Here is a 13,146-nt window from a genome sequence, read left to right on the forward strand (position 1 = left end):
CAACACTCGTTACTATGTCACCATTGCTGATAACATGGAATATTAAAATGGTAAGCATTGCAACAATAGATATATTTTCTGTAAGTTCAGACTTCTGAAATATAATTTCACAAAATTTGATAGACTTTCCTTGCAACAAATACAGTAAACCTAGATATTAAATTTGTTCAGCTTTTACCACTGCCCCAGAACCATCCTTTGAGATAATTGGTAATTCCAGTGTTGGTTTTCTTCTGTTCCATACGATGAGAAAGAGATGGAAAGTTAACCTGGTTGGAAGCCAGATCAAAGAACAGTGGTTTACAAGGAATAGGCTGAAATTTTGGTGGAAAATTTGTAATATTTGGTTTCTTGAGGTTTGGAGGTCTTTCATCATAAACATCAAGTCTTTCTTGAAGTGGCTGAAAGATGAAAAAAAAACAATGTTTTCAATGAACAATAGAAAGTGAAATGCCAATCTAGAAATTTTCTTTATTATTTTAAATTGGTGACACTTACTTTATCTTGTAGTTGAAGTGTGTCAACTTTTTCACCAACATCATTCAAATCTTAGAAAGAAACAAAACAATAAACATAGATAGGTACTGACTTTATTTAAGAAAAATAATTAAAATACCTTACCTAAAAGATGAAAAGCATGAGCTGTGTACATATGACCTTCTGCCTGTCGTCTAAGTTCATTCAATTCTGATATTTTATCCTAGGTATAAATACATCAATATTAAATGTGGAAATCAAGATCTGTCTGTGGTAATGATTTTTATAAGTACATACATATAAACATTACAATTTCTTTAAGAAATGAAAAGTTAATATAACACATCATCCTACCTCACGATTAGGTACTTTCTCATGTAATGAAATAGCTTCATCACAATACTTTAAAACTCTCTCATATAAAGCAGTTGCTTCTTTCCATCTTTTGTTTAATAAACAACTATGAGCAACGTACAAACATCTGGAAACAGACATAAAATCAGTTTTCTAAATGGCCTATTTTAGAATGTTTCTCAAAATCAATTTTTATAATAACAATATTACCCACAAAGAAGGAATTGAGATAACAAATGCAGTCATATAATCTCCATAAGGACAACAAACCTGTGAGCTTTAAAAAAACTTTTTTGAGATGATATTTTCTGACTAAGAGTTGATTCACCAAATGTTGATTCAAGAAGATCTTCAATGTCTGATAAATTCTGAAGAAATTCAAAGTTATCACAATTTATTACAAGGCCAGAAAATAGACAGTAGGATGCATTAATCTTTGGAGATTAATTACCTGCAATATGATATCAAATATTCGAACAAGATCTTCTGGTTTTGTGATTTTCTTTGCATCATTAGCTGATCTATTAGAACTTGCAGACTGTTGCAGCAAGATTGTTGGAAAGTTTTTCTTCAATGAGTCCACCATGAGAAGATTACGTTCAACCGTTTTCATCAAACGAAGATATGTTAGATGAGAATGAAGGAACTGAAGATTGGCCAAATGTGCTTCTGACACAGAAACTTTGGATTTTCCCTATAAGATATATTTAAAATGAGCACAAGATAATTAACATATCAGAGAATGCAAAAATAACCCTTGTTGTACATGTATCATGGTGAGTTTGAGACAGTAAGGAATACATATAAACCTGATCTGGCTTCATCTCATCTTTTACACTTTGTAATCCATCTTTGCACTCCATCAAAAGTTGATCAAAGACAGTCATTTTATTTTCAAAACTTTCAGCTCTCTCCAATTCATGTTCACTATCGTCAACACGAAGAAGAAAAGCCCTAACTAGCTCATTTTTCACTGGAATTGTTTTTCCTTCCCATGTCAACTCTGTAAACGAGTTTGCTTGCTTTTCTCGACTTTGAGATATCAACATCTAAAAAAATTTGGAAATAAAATGTAGCATTTGATGATAAAGTAAATACAAATATGTAGACATACATCTAGTTTATTAGCAAGTAAGTCCTGAGCACCAGATCCTGCTGAACTAAATTTCATTTTCATTAACTCATTAATATCCACATTTTCATCATCTAAGTTATAAGCACAATATCTAATATTTGGAGTGATTTCATCTGCTTTTTGCTGGTAGAAGTTTTGTTGTTCTTCAGTAAATGCACTGCCAAGCTTTTCATAAATTGTCCTGAAATTGCATGAAGAATGTTTAATACGAAATTTCAATACAGGAAAAAATAAAATGTACAAACCTTGCCTCCCCAAATAACTCTAAAGCTTCTTTCCATTCTTGTTTTTCAAATTTAAATGAACCAATCATGAAGCAGTAGTAAGCCTAAAAATCATTGTGTCAGGAAACAAGTTGAAACTACACAAATTAAATGATAGAAAATTCTACTTGTGCTTCTAGCTTTGTACGAGCATCACATTGTTCAGATTCACTGAGTTTCTTCAGTTGCAAAGCATGCTGGGTTGCTTTTTTCAAGCGACGTAACATGTGAAAATGCTTTCTTGGTTCAGTATTGGCAAGAAGTTTAAGTTCCATGGCATAACTCCAAGCTCTTTCTGCATTCATCAACACAACATGAAGATATCTTGGGAAAAATATATATATATATGCATATGTTACAAGTACAGAACAGTGCAACCAATCAGAACAAACATCATATCCTACCTCACATCAGAAAGCTTATCTTCACTAACTCTCTTTGGTTTCACATTATTACGCGTTCCTTGAGTAAACTGTAACACTTTATACAAACGTCTGAGTCTCCTAGCACAATATTGCCTAGATATTTTCATTAAATATTCACAATTAGCAATGGCTACCAACTTTGCACTGCCTTTGAGATTGTAAAATGATCTTTTTACACTTGAATTTTGAGGTAACTACCTTGGTTTATAAGAAATTTTACCTATATCGTTGATAGTCCCCATGTCTCAAGCCATGTTGCTGTTGAATTTCTTTGATTGTTGGTAAAACTATACCATTGTTAAAGTCAAATATTTTATGTCTACAAATTAATGTCTATTCCCTTTAATTTTACATTTCATTATTTTGAATAAAGATGACGTGTATTTGTAGATTGTTCATAGTCAATGGGAATTTATGCAGGAATAGTTCAAATCTTTCTTAGTATATCTCTTCGAGCTTCCGTATCATGGACAAAACCGATTTTGGAGAGCCACTGAAGGAAAGCACAAAATTTTTAACAAAAAAGAGCATAGACTGCATGGCAAAGAAATTTAATGAAAGAATAATTTGAAAAGTTTTTAAAACATATTGAAACAAAACAGTAAAAATAAAGGATACTTTCCAAAGATAAAAGACAAGGTTTTTCAGATTTATTTTCTTCTGCAGGCAATTCCATCATAAATATTGTTTTTATCTATTCATAAATCACGCACGTTGCTAGAACTCTTTGAAATAATGTAAAAATGTAAATTGGAAATAATATACGCCGCCAAAAACCTACGTTGATTTGTAGAAAAAAAAGTCGTCGACAAATATTTTACTAGTAATTTTTGTCAAAAATTCAAAACCCAAGTGGAGTGATAGCACAAAATAATTATTTTTTTTCTGTTTTCTTACAAACTTCACAATGACATTTGATATAAACCATACTAGATTCCATGTAAGGATTTCAACAACTTTACATTTAATATCTATACTATTCAATCAATGATCATCATGTATATCAAGAAAAGTTTTCATGAACGCAATTGCTTCTTTAGGGGTGAAAATCTTCTCTGCTTGTTCATCAGAAATCTCAACACCTGGGAAATATGATTTAACATTTCATTAGTTAAATTTAAAAACAATTTCCGAAAGTTGATATTTCAGCTATTGTTATGTTGAAGCTCAAATTACCAAATTCATCTTCAAATGCCATGAGAATATCAACAACATCCAAGCTGTCAAGACCCATGTCATTAATGAAATGTGCATCAAGTGTAACCTAAAAATTTAAAAAGAAAATACGTATATAGGAAATCAAGTTTTGGTCTATGAATCACATGCTATAATTACTGATGTTACATTATGTCCTGCTTAACTTCAATTTAAAAATTTATGTTGCTTAAATTTTTTATTGGTTTAGGAATTTCTCATTATAATTTGTGATCTTATAAGATTAGGGGCAGATCAAAACTCATTTGACAGGAGCTGTTCAGATTTTTCAAGGGGGTAAATTACTATCCTAGTTAAAAATACAAGAGAATTGGGTTTTGGGGGATTTTTAGGCTTACAGAACTCTTTTGTAAATGAATGTTTTTTTGTAAATGAATACAGGTTTAATTCATTTTAATATTCAATAGTAATACTCAAATTTGCAAATGTTGGTTTATGGCATATGATTTGTAATTCCCTTTGAAATGAGAAGTTTACTTAGTCTTACTGTACAATTTCATAACCTCTAATACTGCTATATTCATCGTTTACAGTACGCAATATTATGTCAGAATTTTTCTTTGGGGGGTAGGTACACCTAACAAAATCTGTCCCTGTTTCTGATTAGTAGATTCTTTGAATCTTGAAGATATCAAATGTTTTGAAGCAAACGCCTATTATTATAAGATGCCCACCTTATCTGGATCAACTTTATCAAATGATTTAATGACTTCCAAGGTTCTTTCCTCTAATTCAGCTGAAGTTAAAGATGGCCCTTCACTGTATAATCTGCAAGTGCTTGCTCGCCATGCAGGCAAAGAAAAGACTTGCACTTTTTCAGTCAAATTTAATTTACTGTCGTAGCTATTGAGTGCATAGCGATTTGCAATCACGGAAATATGTCGTGCTGTCTGAAGACGAAGCGATGAAACTCTATGAAGAAGATTGATTGATCTTCGTAACACGTGAGTCGCCATTTTGAGATAAATGCTTACTAGTGCCAGGCTTCCAAAGAACTCCTTCACTTTCAGACAATGGAAATAACAATAATTTCATTTTCTTTCGTCTAATTTAAATGATTTAACAACTCTTTATTTAATCCTATCAAAGGAATAGCTTGATTGACAGGATATGGCCTGTGATAGTCAAACTATTACTTAATGTAATCCTTTGTTAATGGAATGAAAAATATTCAATACACAAGAATGAGGGCATGATAAAATATTTGCAGATTTTAAGGTGGTTATTTTGATGTCTTGTATCCTAAGAGTTCCAGATCTTCTTTTGCCATAAGTTCCCTACATGTAGTTAATATGAAAATTTATGTCACAAAAAAATAGACTTTGTGGTCTTTAAAAGTGAAAACACCAAACCTCTCCATACGACATTCCAAGTAAAGTTTGGATTCTGTTCTGCATTTTGAATTACAATTTTTATTTAACTTTAGACATTGCATGTAGTTCATCATGTATTCCTTGCATTCACCTATAATTTATACATCACAATAAACAACTTAATTTTTTAAGTTTAATCAATTAACAAAATATCAAATCTTGATGATATTACCATCATGATCTAAAGGGAAACTTCCTTTATCTGGAGGTTTGGCTTGAAACACTTTTTTTCCAGCATTCATAGTTTTCTTATATCTGTAGAAGGTGCCATTCTGTCCGAAATTATATGACTCCTTCCTGTCATCTTCGTAAATTACCACATGATCACATGACCCATCAATATTGTTGCCAATGAGGTGCCAGGCGGGAAACAGATTCTCAATATAAATATAAGAGCCCAACAAATAATTTTAAACATAGTCATAAACAATTTGGTTTTATGAAATTTATTAAAAGAGTGACGTTTCGTCTTTACTCATGTTTTGAGTAAAGACGAAACGTCACTCTTTTAATAAATTTCACATGACCATCAGTATAAATATGTAGCTGTGCTTCCGGGCCGCCAAGTTCAAATTGGATTGTTGGTTCGAAAGATAAGTGTCATTTGCTTGCATTTGATTAAACTATTAAAACCATTAATAATCGCCTATATTCTTAGTTTTTTGGCTTTTTACTGGCATTCGGTTAGCATCTATTGTCAGAATATATTCTACTCGTCGCTGATAAAAATGATGCAAGCGATTTATTTGAAGATAAATTTTGATTTATGACCGATAACGAATATTTTATATTTTTATTTTTGAAGTACAAAGTTGTAAAAATATTCATATCAAGAGTAATGGAAATGTTCGTTTATATTACATAGTAGAAGTGTAGTTATGAGTGTCAGATTACAATTGATCATTTTAACTATCAGTCTGATGATGTTGAATGAAGATATGATCTTTGCACTTTGCTGGACAATTTAAGCAATTGTCTCATGAGCCTGAAAAATTCAGGTGACTCAACTCATCCCGTTGTGTCATCATATCTTCATTCAATTTCAAACACCGCACTGCATATAACAATCAGTCTGATGATGTCTTGTGTAAAGACGAAACGTTACAATCAATAATAAATAATTTCTTTAAAAAAAATGACTTTATTTCGAATTTTATGCTGTGCAATTGTTTTTTTAACACGAATCCGTTTCCCATCAGGCAAATATCTAGGATATCTTAATTCTGTGGTTATCGTACATTATACCATAAAATAAAGTATATAAAAAGTTAAAGTCTTTATATATAAAACAATAGTGAAGTATACAAACCATGACATGTAACCACAGACTGCTAAACTTAACATCTACTTTTTATTGAATTCTTCACTGAAAACAATAAGACTAGATGATCTACATGCATTGTGGCTGTTACTACGATCACTAGTACTGTCCTCCTCATCGTTATCTGGCTTGATGCATGTGGCTAGTTTGTTCAGTTTTTGAGCCACAGACTGTAAAGTACTGTATGCTTTATTTCTCTTTTTGGAAACTCACCTTAATCCAATCTCTAACCACTAAGCATTATATCATAGTGTAACCTATTCTATGAGATGAAGGGTTGGATTTGGCATTAAGGATCAATTTCACATATTTGCTTCACAACAAGCACGGAATTGTTATCTGAATTAGAGATTACTTTCCATTTCCTTCCCAATTTGATTTCCTTGCCTTTTTCCTTGTAAAGGTCAAAATTTCCTTCTGCAGTTGGAAGCCCTGCTGATGCTGATCTCAAACTACACTGGACTAACATAAAGTCAAATTGATGAATTTACACATTTGATAAAATCTTTTAAGTCAAGTCTTCAGCCATGTTTGATAATGTCAGTAGATCTTTTTCCTCAGTTACTTTTGGTGTTAAAACAAGATCTTTGTCATCATTATCCTGTGAAAGAAACAAACAAAAATAAAAGTTACTAAAGAACAGAACAAGTTACTTATATTAAATATCTCTACCTCATTAGTGGTAATATTGCTGTTGTTTTCATCTTCAGAATGAAGCGATATTGAACAAGATTGAACAAGGGAAGTAATTTTTTCAACAAGTCTGGGCAAATGAAAAGGAGAATCATATACATAAGTTCGGGCAGTAAAACAGAAAACTAACAAAACAAATAAATCGTACTTATTTAATTTATCAGCAGTTTCAATCCTTTGTTTCTTCTGTTTTTCCATCATAACTCGCAAAGTTTCACGAGCCTATAAAACATAAGCATCAAAAAGACAAACAAAAGCAAAAATATGATAAAAACCAAGCAATCTTTACCTGATGTGGTCTAAGCTCATTGATAAGATGATGCATGTTTATAAATATTACAGTAATTTCACCAAGTTTCTTTTCGCGCTGTCAAAAATACAAGATAAGCTATTTAACTAAATGTAACATAAATATCAATGCATCCATCAGTTAAACAACCAAGTTCTACTTACTTTGGGTGATGTTGGTTCGTTTATCAAGATATCCAACAGCTCAATAAAACTAACAAGTAGAGAGTGATTAAGCTTTTTCAGCTCTTTCTGTCTGTCTATAAATCAATGGAAGTCTTTGTGATTTTCCCATGTTAAATAACATACAAAGACAATTAAGTCATTTAATGTAATGTTTTGTTAACATACTAAAATTCAATGGATACAATCTTTCAACATTTTGTTGTTCCAGTGATCTTATTATAGGTTCATCTGTCTATAATTGAAATCAACAAACACTTGACTATTATATGTTTATGTAACGTATATGGCAGTACTTATATAAATCGTTCTTACCTCAAAACGAAGACCAAATACAAAGTATTCTCCTTCAACAGGAGGAGGAGGTTCTGGGACAATTCCCGCTTTTATATTTTCATCCGTGTAAAGTTTATAAAAGTCCGTTGGGGCAGAGGAAATGGACTTACTCTCTCTTCTGCCGCCATGTTGTACTCGACTAATCGTGGCATCTTCGGAAATCGCCGGAATAATGAAAAATACTAGAAATTTAGAAACAATTTCAATGTTGTCTTGTGGAGCGAATAAAATAAATAAACATTACAATTGTCTGGATCCATGCAAAATAAAACAGTGTTACTTCACGGAGATATGTAAGAGTATGACAGTGAGAGTATGGAAATAATGATTAGTTAAAAACATCGGAAAATGTTATCGTGGCGTGGCTAAAGAGTGTTTGGTGAAATACATGTATTTATAAATTATACGTAATGCCACGAGGAGTGAAGGCTGAAACAGAAAATATTGAATCAACAGCTGAGGTGAAATAAAATCTCATCCATATTCACTATGATTGTATAAAATCTAAGTATGTCACTAGTACCATAATCCAAGTGATGCTACAACAAGAATATGTTTGACTTATTTTCATAGAACTATGAGACAGTACATGCTGGTACGATTATTGTTCTACATCCAGGTTCCACAACTTTGTGGCTTGGTCGTGCAACGGACCATGCTCCATTTTCCATTCCTCATGTCATAGCTTGGAAAAAACCCCAATCATGTACAATTCAACAAGAGCCACAAAGCCTGTTGTGCAGACCAGGTTTAAATGTGAGTTGGCTAACATTGAATTGTCTACTACTACATAATATTATGTCGTTAGCTTTTATTATATATTTATAGGGAAAAGAGAGCAAGACTCAACAAGAATTAGCATTGAGCATTGTTGAACAAGGAATCCTCACAAAAAAAGCAAAAAAACAACAGCAATTACAAGATCAAGTAGCAATGTTTAATGCCGAATCTTATCCTACAGTATTGGATGAAGTATCTCATAACCAGTGGACTAATGTCAGTCATTCTCCGTCATATGTTGTTGGTGAACAGGTATTGATTAATTCTTAGTGTAAAACAGTATGCACTAATTATTTCAATCTCAACCTTCATGAAATATCAAATGTAGGCAATGTTTATCAATGATGAAGACCCGTATACATTACATTGGCCAATGAAAGGTGGAAGCTTAAATCTACATTCTGGCATCGGTGGATCCCTTTCCTGTATTTGTGCCAACCTTGAAACAATCTGGGCTTATGCCATTGAAACGGTCCTTAACATCCCACTATCAAGTTTAAAGGTTGATGTTGTAATGTGGTTAAAATTCATACTATAAAAACTATATTTTATGTAAATATTTACTTTTTTATAGTTCCATAATGCAGTCCTTATAGTTCCTGATATGTTTAATAAACAGCACATCAAAGAAATGCTCAACATTTTATTATGTGGACTTGGATTTTCATCTGCAATTATTCAGCTGGTAATTGCCACAATAACAATGCTTTGATTGCTTAACAATTTTGATTTGTGACAAAATGGATACACATGCTATAGATTCAAATTTTTGCCAAATTTTTGTGTGAATAGGAATCTGTGAGCTCTTGTTTTGGCTGTGGTATTAGCTGTGGATGTGTGGTTGATGTTGGTCATGAGAAGACTTATATCAGTTGCATAGAGGATGGCTTAAGCTTACCATCGTCTAGGTAACATGACCTCTTGTTGCCATGGTGCTAATAGCGATGTTCCATTATAAATAATATCATATTTTTCATTCATTATCTCACTGTTATCCTTTGATGAACAGATTTTAATTATTTAGGATGATTTTACATTATGGTGGAAATGACATTACCAGGTGTTTTTATTGGTTATTACGAAAGGTCATTGTTTTCACCTCAACTTTTGTCACTATGTAATATATTTTTACAAAATGTATTCCTATAAATGTTAATATTAAAATATATTAGATGAATTTCCCCTACAAGAAGTGTAATCCTTACCACGATAAACTTGATGCTTATTTAATTAAAGAACTGAAGGAGACATTTTGTCATTTAAACCCGGTAAAATTTATCGAAATTACTCTTGAAAAATTCGTCTTCCTCTTTGGAAAAGTGAGTTTTGTTTCTGTGTCATTGTCCAGGAAATCCCCGCTGGTCAAATTCATGAATTTCAAGTTCATCGTCCAGGAGTGAAACCTCTGTTATTTGAACTTAAACTTGGAGATGAAGTTATGGAAGCGCCAATGGTAGATATTAGGAAATGTTAGATAGCAATGTTACTTATTGTGGAAAGTTGAATTTTTACTCATATGTTTAGGCAATGTTTTATCCACAATTGTTTGGTATTATTGGTGAGGTACTAGTTAGTGCACCATCTTTACATTATGACGATGCTGAAGATCTTTTTGATGATAAACAATTATTAGAGGTAAGAAAGACAGTTTATGTGTCATGTGTGATGATAGCTTCAGGAAGTTTTCTTTACCTGTAGTCTGGTAGCAGAGAATCCAAAACAGGTAAAGGAGATCAGCCTTTGATGGATATTGATGATCTTACCAAGCCAAATGAAAAAATATCAATGAAGATGACAACTGATGCAATTAACACAGAGAAAGGTTTAGGAATAGATAATGCAATCATTCGAACTATATCTTGTTGTGGTAAGATACACAAATGACTTTCTCACAACAAGGAGTTAATCCTCTCAAAAGGCAGTGTATACATTCTAGGTTCTGAAGAAACACAACTGAAACTGCTCAGTAACATTCTTGTCATCGGAGGAGGGTTTATGTTCAATGGAGCTCTTACTAAACTTCAAGAACGATTAAAGTCAAAGTTATTGCATAGTAAAACTCCAAAGATGGCTGATTCTGTTGAAGTTATTGTCAAAGCAAGGGTGAGCTTTAGTGTTTGAAAAAAACTTTCTCTGTTTTCTCAATATAAACTTTAAACCTTAACTTTAGGATACAGACATACGAACCATATGTTGGAAAGGAGGAGCTGTTTTGAGTATCCTTGACTCTGCCCAAGAACTGTGGATTAGTCAACACGAATGGAATGCTATAGGTGTTAGAGTATTACGGGAACGTTCGTTATTTTTGTGGTCATCAGATCGATAAAATATTTTACCTCATGTTGAGAAAGAACTGTATTAACATAGCTACATATTTACATGCTTATTGAAAAGCAGCATTGTTTTGCTCTCGAGCTGATAATTTGGGCAGATTTACAGGTACAACTGCATCAAGTTGCTCAAAATTCACCCAGAACTTTCCTGTCTTGTCATCAAAACATTTCTTTGACATTATGTTCACAAAATCGTATCCCCATTTGATCTCATCAGCAAGATATGATGTCTTCGCTTGGGTGTTCATTCCTGTAGACTCCACAACCCCATCAAGAACAGCAACTATTTCAAATTTTGATTGTTGTAGTTCCTCTGGAGTTAAATCATAAAATGGACTGTTCTCATCGATAACATGCAATATTGTAAGAGGGATCAATAAAAACAATTGATCTTGCTTTTCAACATTAGAATTCCAATCATATTTCACATCCAAGTCTTGTTGATGAAATTGATAATTTTTACCATTATCTTCTACTGTGCTGAATAATTGTAATCTCACATGTGACTCAACAAGTTGGCTTTCTCGCAAGTCTGTCAGTCGAAACATAAGACACAACTTGTTTTTCCGTTCGCAAACAACCATATTCTTTGAAAATATAACCGTCTTCGCACGTTTAATTGGTCGAATTATCTTGGCAAAAATCACTCCCAAAGTTACACACTCAATAAGATTGCCAACGAGAGATTGCAGCTGAAGAAGAATGCCGCCTAAAACACATTTTGTTGTTATCATTCGACCTCCATAGCCGATTGTTTGTTGAGTTTCAACGGAGAAATAAAATGCACTTGTGAAGTCGTTAACCTAGTATTAAAGAAGAGATAATTGATGTAGAATGATATTGTAAAAAATTTGAGAGCGATTGCAGAATACCAGTCCACTCACGTTCACGTGTTATATAAACTTGACCCTGACACTAAAACTGAGTTGACGCATGATCTGCAATTTATTTGAACTTTAGCAATGAAAAATTTACCTCTTTTACGCAATAACCAGGACCATAACCAACGACAAGAAAACTCCAAAGACAACCGAATATCAGCCATGATAAAACATACGATGCACAGAATAGGAGTAAAACCCAACGCCATCTCCACGCCATTAAAGATGTAAAAGAATCAACCAGAAAACGCCATTTCTCGTTAACATTCCTAACTTCAAACATAATTTCCCCATCTTTGGACACTAGCCTTTTCTTGAACGGCTTTTCAGACGGCAAGAAAGGCATGCTATCGTCTTCACTCGAAATGTTTCCTCTGTTCCAAGACATAAATTATTAAAAATTGCAACTTATGCTTTATGCTCAAGAACACAGTTGACACAGAACAGTTCTTCTACCTACTTCTCTTGAAACTATTATGTTCTGTTATTGTGACAGCAAATGCAATTTGCACTTTGCACACTTCGTGACGTAATCGAGCACGTTTTTCTGAATTAAAATATCAACCAATGATATATACCCATTCATCTAGATCAGGGGTCTCCAAACTACGGCCCGCGGGCCAGATGCGGCCCGTTGGGCCTCTCAATCCGGCCCGCAGAGACACTTAAGAAAGCCAATTTCACCACTCACATTGACAAAACTTAACAGACTAATTGTGATTTTGTTATGATATTACTCTTCATTGAAATTTAACCTTTAAATTTTGAATAAATATTTTCTTAACTAATGAAGCTTGTGTAATGTACTTTGTTTTATTAAAATATTTGTTCTTTGACCAGCGGTATACGGTTCGTCGGCCCTCAACATGCTTGATGAAAGTTCATGTGGCCCTCTGGCTGTAAAGTTTGGAGACCCTGATCTAGATATCTAAAACCGTTGTCACAAATGGTTGTCACGGTGAGGCAAATTTATTCACGGGCGCCATCTTGAAAGGTGGCAAAAAGGGAGACTCTTAATAAAGTCTAAGTGAAATGTTAGTTTTAAATGAAGAATTCTATCGAAAATTTTGGAAGAAGACCTAAACTATC

At 33.0% G+C, this 13,146-nt stretch overlaps 6 protein-coding genes across 6 annotated transcripts; 1 reads left to right on the plus strand and 5 right to left on the minus strand.

Moving 5' to 3' along the window:
• Window positions 1–51: 51 nt before the first annotated feature.
• Window positions 52–3,406, minus strand: LOC124448257 (signal recognition particle subunit SRP68-like). Its single transcript, XM_046999254.1, has 13 exons — window positions 3,273–3,406; window positions 2,875–2,941; window positions 2,634–2,747; window positions 2,358–2,553; window positions 2,212–2,294; window positions 1,946–2,147; window positions 1,641–1,880; window positions 1,283–1,525; window positions 1,102–1,199; window positions 832–958; window positions 622–700; window positions 499–548; window positions 52–401 (listed from the first exon to the last, which is right to left on the minus strand). Exons 1-13 carry the CDS (start codon window positions 3,331–3,333, stop codon window positions 168–170), a joined length of 1,794 nt encoding a protein of 597 aa, XP_046855210.1. The 5' UTR covers window positions 3,334–3,406; the 3' UTR covers window positions 52–167.
• Window positions 3,407–3,507: 101 nt separating this feature from the next.
• LOC124448258 (acyl carrier protein-like) lies at window positions 3,508–4,842 on the minus strand. The gene is made up of 3 exons (XM_046999255.1): window positions 4,544–4,842; window positions 3,831–3,918; window positions 3,508–3,736 (listed from the first exon to the last, which is right to left on the minus strand). The coding sequence occupies exons 1-3, from the start codon at window positions 4,823–4,825 to the stop codon at window positions 3,639–3,641; spliced, it is 468 nt and encodes a 155-aa protein (XP_046855211.1). The 5' UTR covers window positions 4,826–4,842; the 3' UTR covers window positions 3,508–3,638.
• A 31-nt stretch (window positions 4,843–4,873) lies between these two features.
• On the minus strand, window positions 4,874–5,556 carry LOC124448259 (cytochrome c oxidase assembly protein COX19-like). The gene is made up of 3 exons (XM_046999256.1): window positions 5,415–5,556; window positions 5,222–5,333; window positions 4,874–5,146 (listed from the first exon to the last, which is right to left on the minus strand). Exons 1-3 carry the CDS (start codon window positions 5,482–5,484, stop codon window positions 5,092–5,094), a joined length of 237 nt encoding a protein of 78 aa, XP_046855212.1. The 5' UTR covers window positions 5,485–5,556; the 3' UTR covers window positions 4,874–5,091.
• Window positions 5,557–6,363: 807 nt separating this feature from the next.
• Window positions 6,364–8,191, minus strand: LOC124449292 (mediator of RNA polymerase II transcription subunit 7-like). The gene is given in 8 exon segments (XM_047000226.1): window positions 6,364–7,164; window positions 7,236–7,326; window positions 7,405–7,478; window positions 7,546–7,623; window positions 7,710–7,804; window positions 7,896–7,962; window positions 8,043–8,155; window positions 8,158–8,191. Coding segments are annotated over 8 exon segments (645 nt in total). The 3' UTR covers window positions 6,364–7,071.
• A 52-nt stretch (window positions 8,192–8,243) lies between these two features.
• LOC124448434 (actin-related protein 8-like) lies at window positions 8,244–11,239 on the plus strand. Its single transcript, XM_046999449.1, has 13 exons — window positions 8,244–8,524; window positions 8,637–8,819; window positions 8,892–9,095; window positions 9,172–9,345; window positions 9,418–9,528; window positions 9,636–9,751; window positions 9,868–9,928; window positions 10,016–10,111; window positions 10,192–10,296; window positions 10,368–10,478; window positions 10,542–10,710; window positions 10,780–10,946; window positions 11,014–11,239. The coding sequence occupies exons 1-13, from the start codon at window positions 8,474–8,476 to the stop codon at window positions 11,167–11,169; spliced, it is 1,704 nt and encodes a 567-aa protein (XP_046855405.1). The 5' UTR covers window positions 8,244–8,473; the 3' UTR covers window positions 11,170–11,239.
• On the minus strand, window positions 11,174–12,551 carry LOC124448435 (inward rectifier potassium channel 2-like). Its single transcript, XM_046999450.1, has 2 exons — window positions 12,152–12,551; window positions 11,174–11,979 (listed from the first exon to the last, which is right to left on the minus strand). The coding sequence occupies exons 1-2, from the start codon at window positions 12,443–12,445 to the stop codon at window positions 11,227–11,229; spliced, it is 1,047 nt and encodes a 348-aa protein (XP_046855406.1). The 5' UTR covers window positions 12,446–12,551; the 3' UTR covers window positions 11,174–11,226.
• Window positions 12,552–13,146: the final 595 nt, after the last annotated feature.

This window comes from Xenia sp. Carnegie-2017, unplaced genomic scaffold (assembly GCF_021976095.1).
Source record: "Xenia sp. Carnegie-2017 unplaced genomic scaffold, XeniaSp_v1 HiC_scaffold_23, whole genome shotgun sequence".
Lineage (NCBI taxonomy): Eukaryota > Metazoa > Cnidaria > Anthozoa > Malacalcyonacea > Xeniidae > Xenia > Xenia sp. Carnegie-2017.

Excerpts from the sequence above, each read along its gene's own strand:
- LOC124448257 (XM_046999254.1), bottom strand. The coding sequence starts at position 3,333 with ATGATGGAATTGCCTGCAGAAGAAAATAAATCTGAAAAACCTTGTCTT. Across the intron at positions 1,881-1,945 it reads TACTTGCTAATAAACTAGAT|ATGTTGATATCTCAAAGTCG; the intron begins GTATGTCTACAT and ends AAATTTTTTTAG. Across the intron at positions 1,200-1,282 it reads TATTTGATATCATATTGCAG|AATTTATCAGACATTGAAGA; the intron begins GTAATTAATCTC and ends GAATTTCTTCAG.
- LOC124448435 (XM_046999450.1), bottom strand. The coding sequence starts at position 12,445 with ATGTCTTGGAACAGAGGAAACATTTCGAGTGAAGACGATAGCATGCCT. Across the intron at positions 11,980-12,151 it reads CTGGTTATTGCGTAAAAGAG|GTTAACGACTTCACAAGTGC; the intron begins GTAAATTTTTCA and ends CTTTAATACTAG.
- LOC124448258 (XM_046999255.1), bottom strand. The coding sequence starts at position 4,825 with ATGGCGACTCACGTGTTACGAAGATCAATCAATCTTCTTCATAGAGTT. Across the intron at positions 3,919-4,543 it reads ATAAAGTTGATCCAGATAAG|GTTACACTTGATGCACATTT; the intron begins GTGGGCATCTTA and ends TTAAATTTTTAG. Across the intron at positions 3,737-3,830 it reads GGCATTTGAAGATGAATTTG|GTGTTGAGATTTCTGATGAA; the intron begins GTAATTTGAGCT and ends CATATTTCCCAG.
- LOC124448259 (XM_046999256.1), bottom strand. The coding sequence starts at position 5,484 with ATGAATGCTGGAAAAAAAGTGTTTCAAGCCAAACCTCCAGATAAAGGA. Across the intron at positions 5,334-5,414 it reads TTTCCCTTTAGATCATGATG|GTGAATGCAAGGAATACATG; the intron begins GTAATATCATCA and ends TATAAATTATAG. Across the intron at positions 5,147-5,221 it reads TTGGAATGTCGTATGGAGAG|GGAACTTATGGCAAAAGAAG; the intron begins GTTTGGTGTTTT and ends AACTACATGTAG.
- LOC124448434 (XM_046999449.1), top strand. The coding sequence starts at position 8,474 with ATGCCACGAGGAGTGAAGGCTGAAACAGAAAATATTGAATCAACAGCT. Across the intron at positions 8,525-8,636 it reads ATATTGAATCAACAGCTGAG|AACTATGAGACAGTACATGC; the intron begins GTGAAATAAAAT and ends TTATTTTCATAG. Across the intron at positions 10,711-10,779 it reads TCGAACTATATCTTGTTGTG|GTTCTGAAGAAACACAACTG; the intron begins GTAAGATACACA and ends TATACATTCTAG.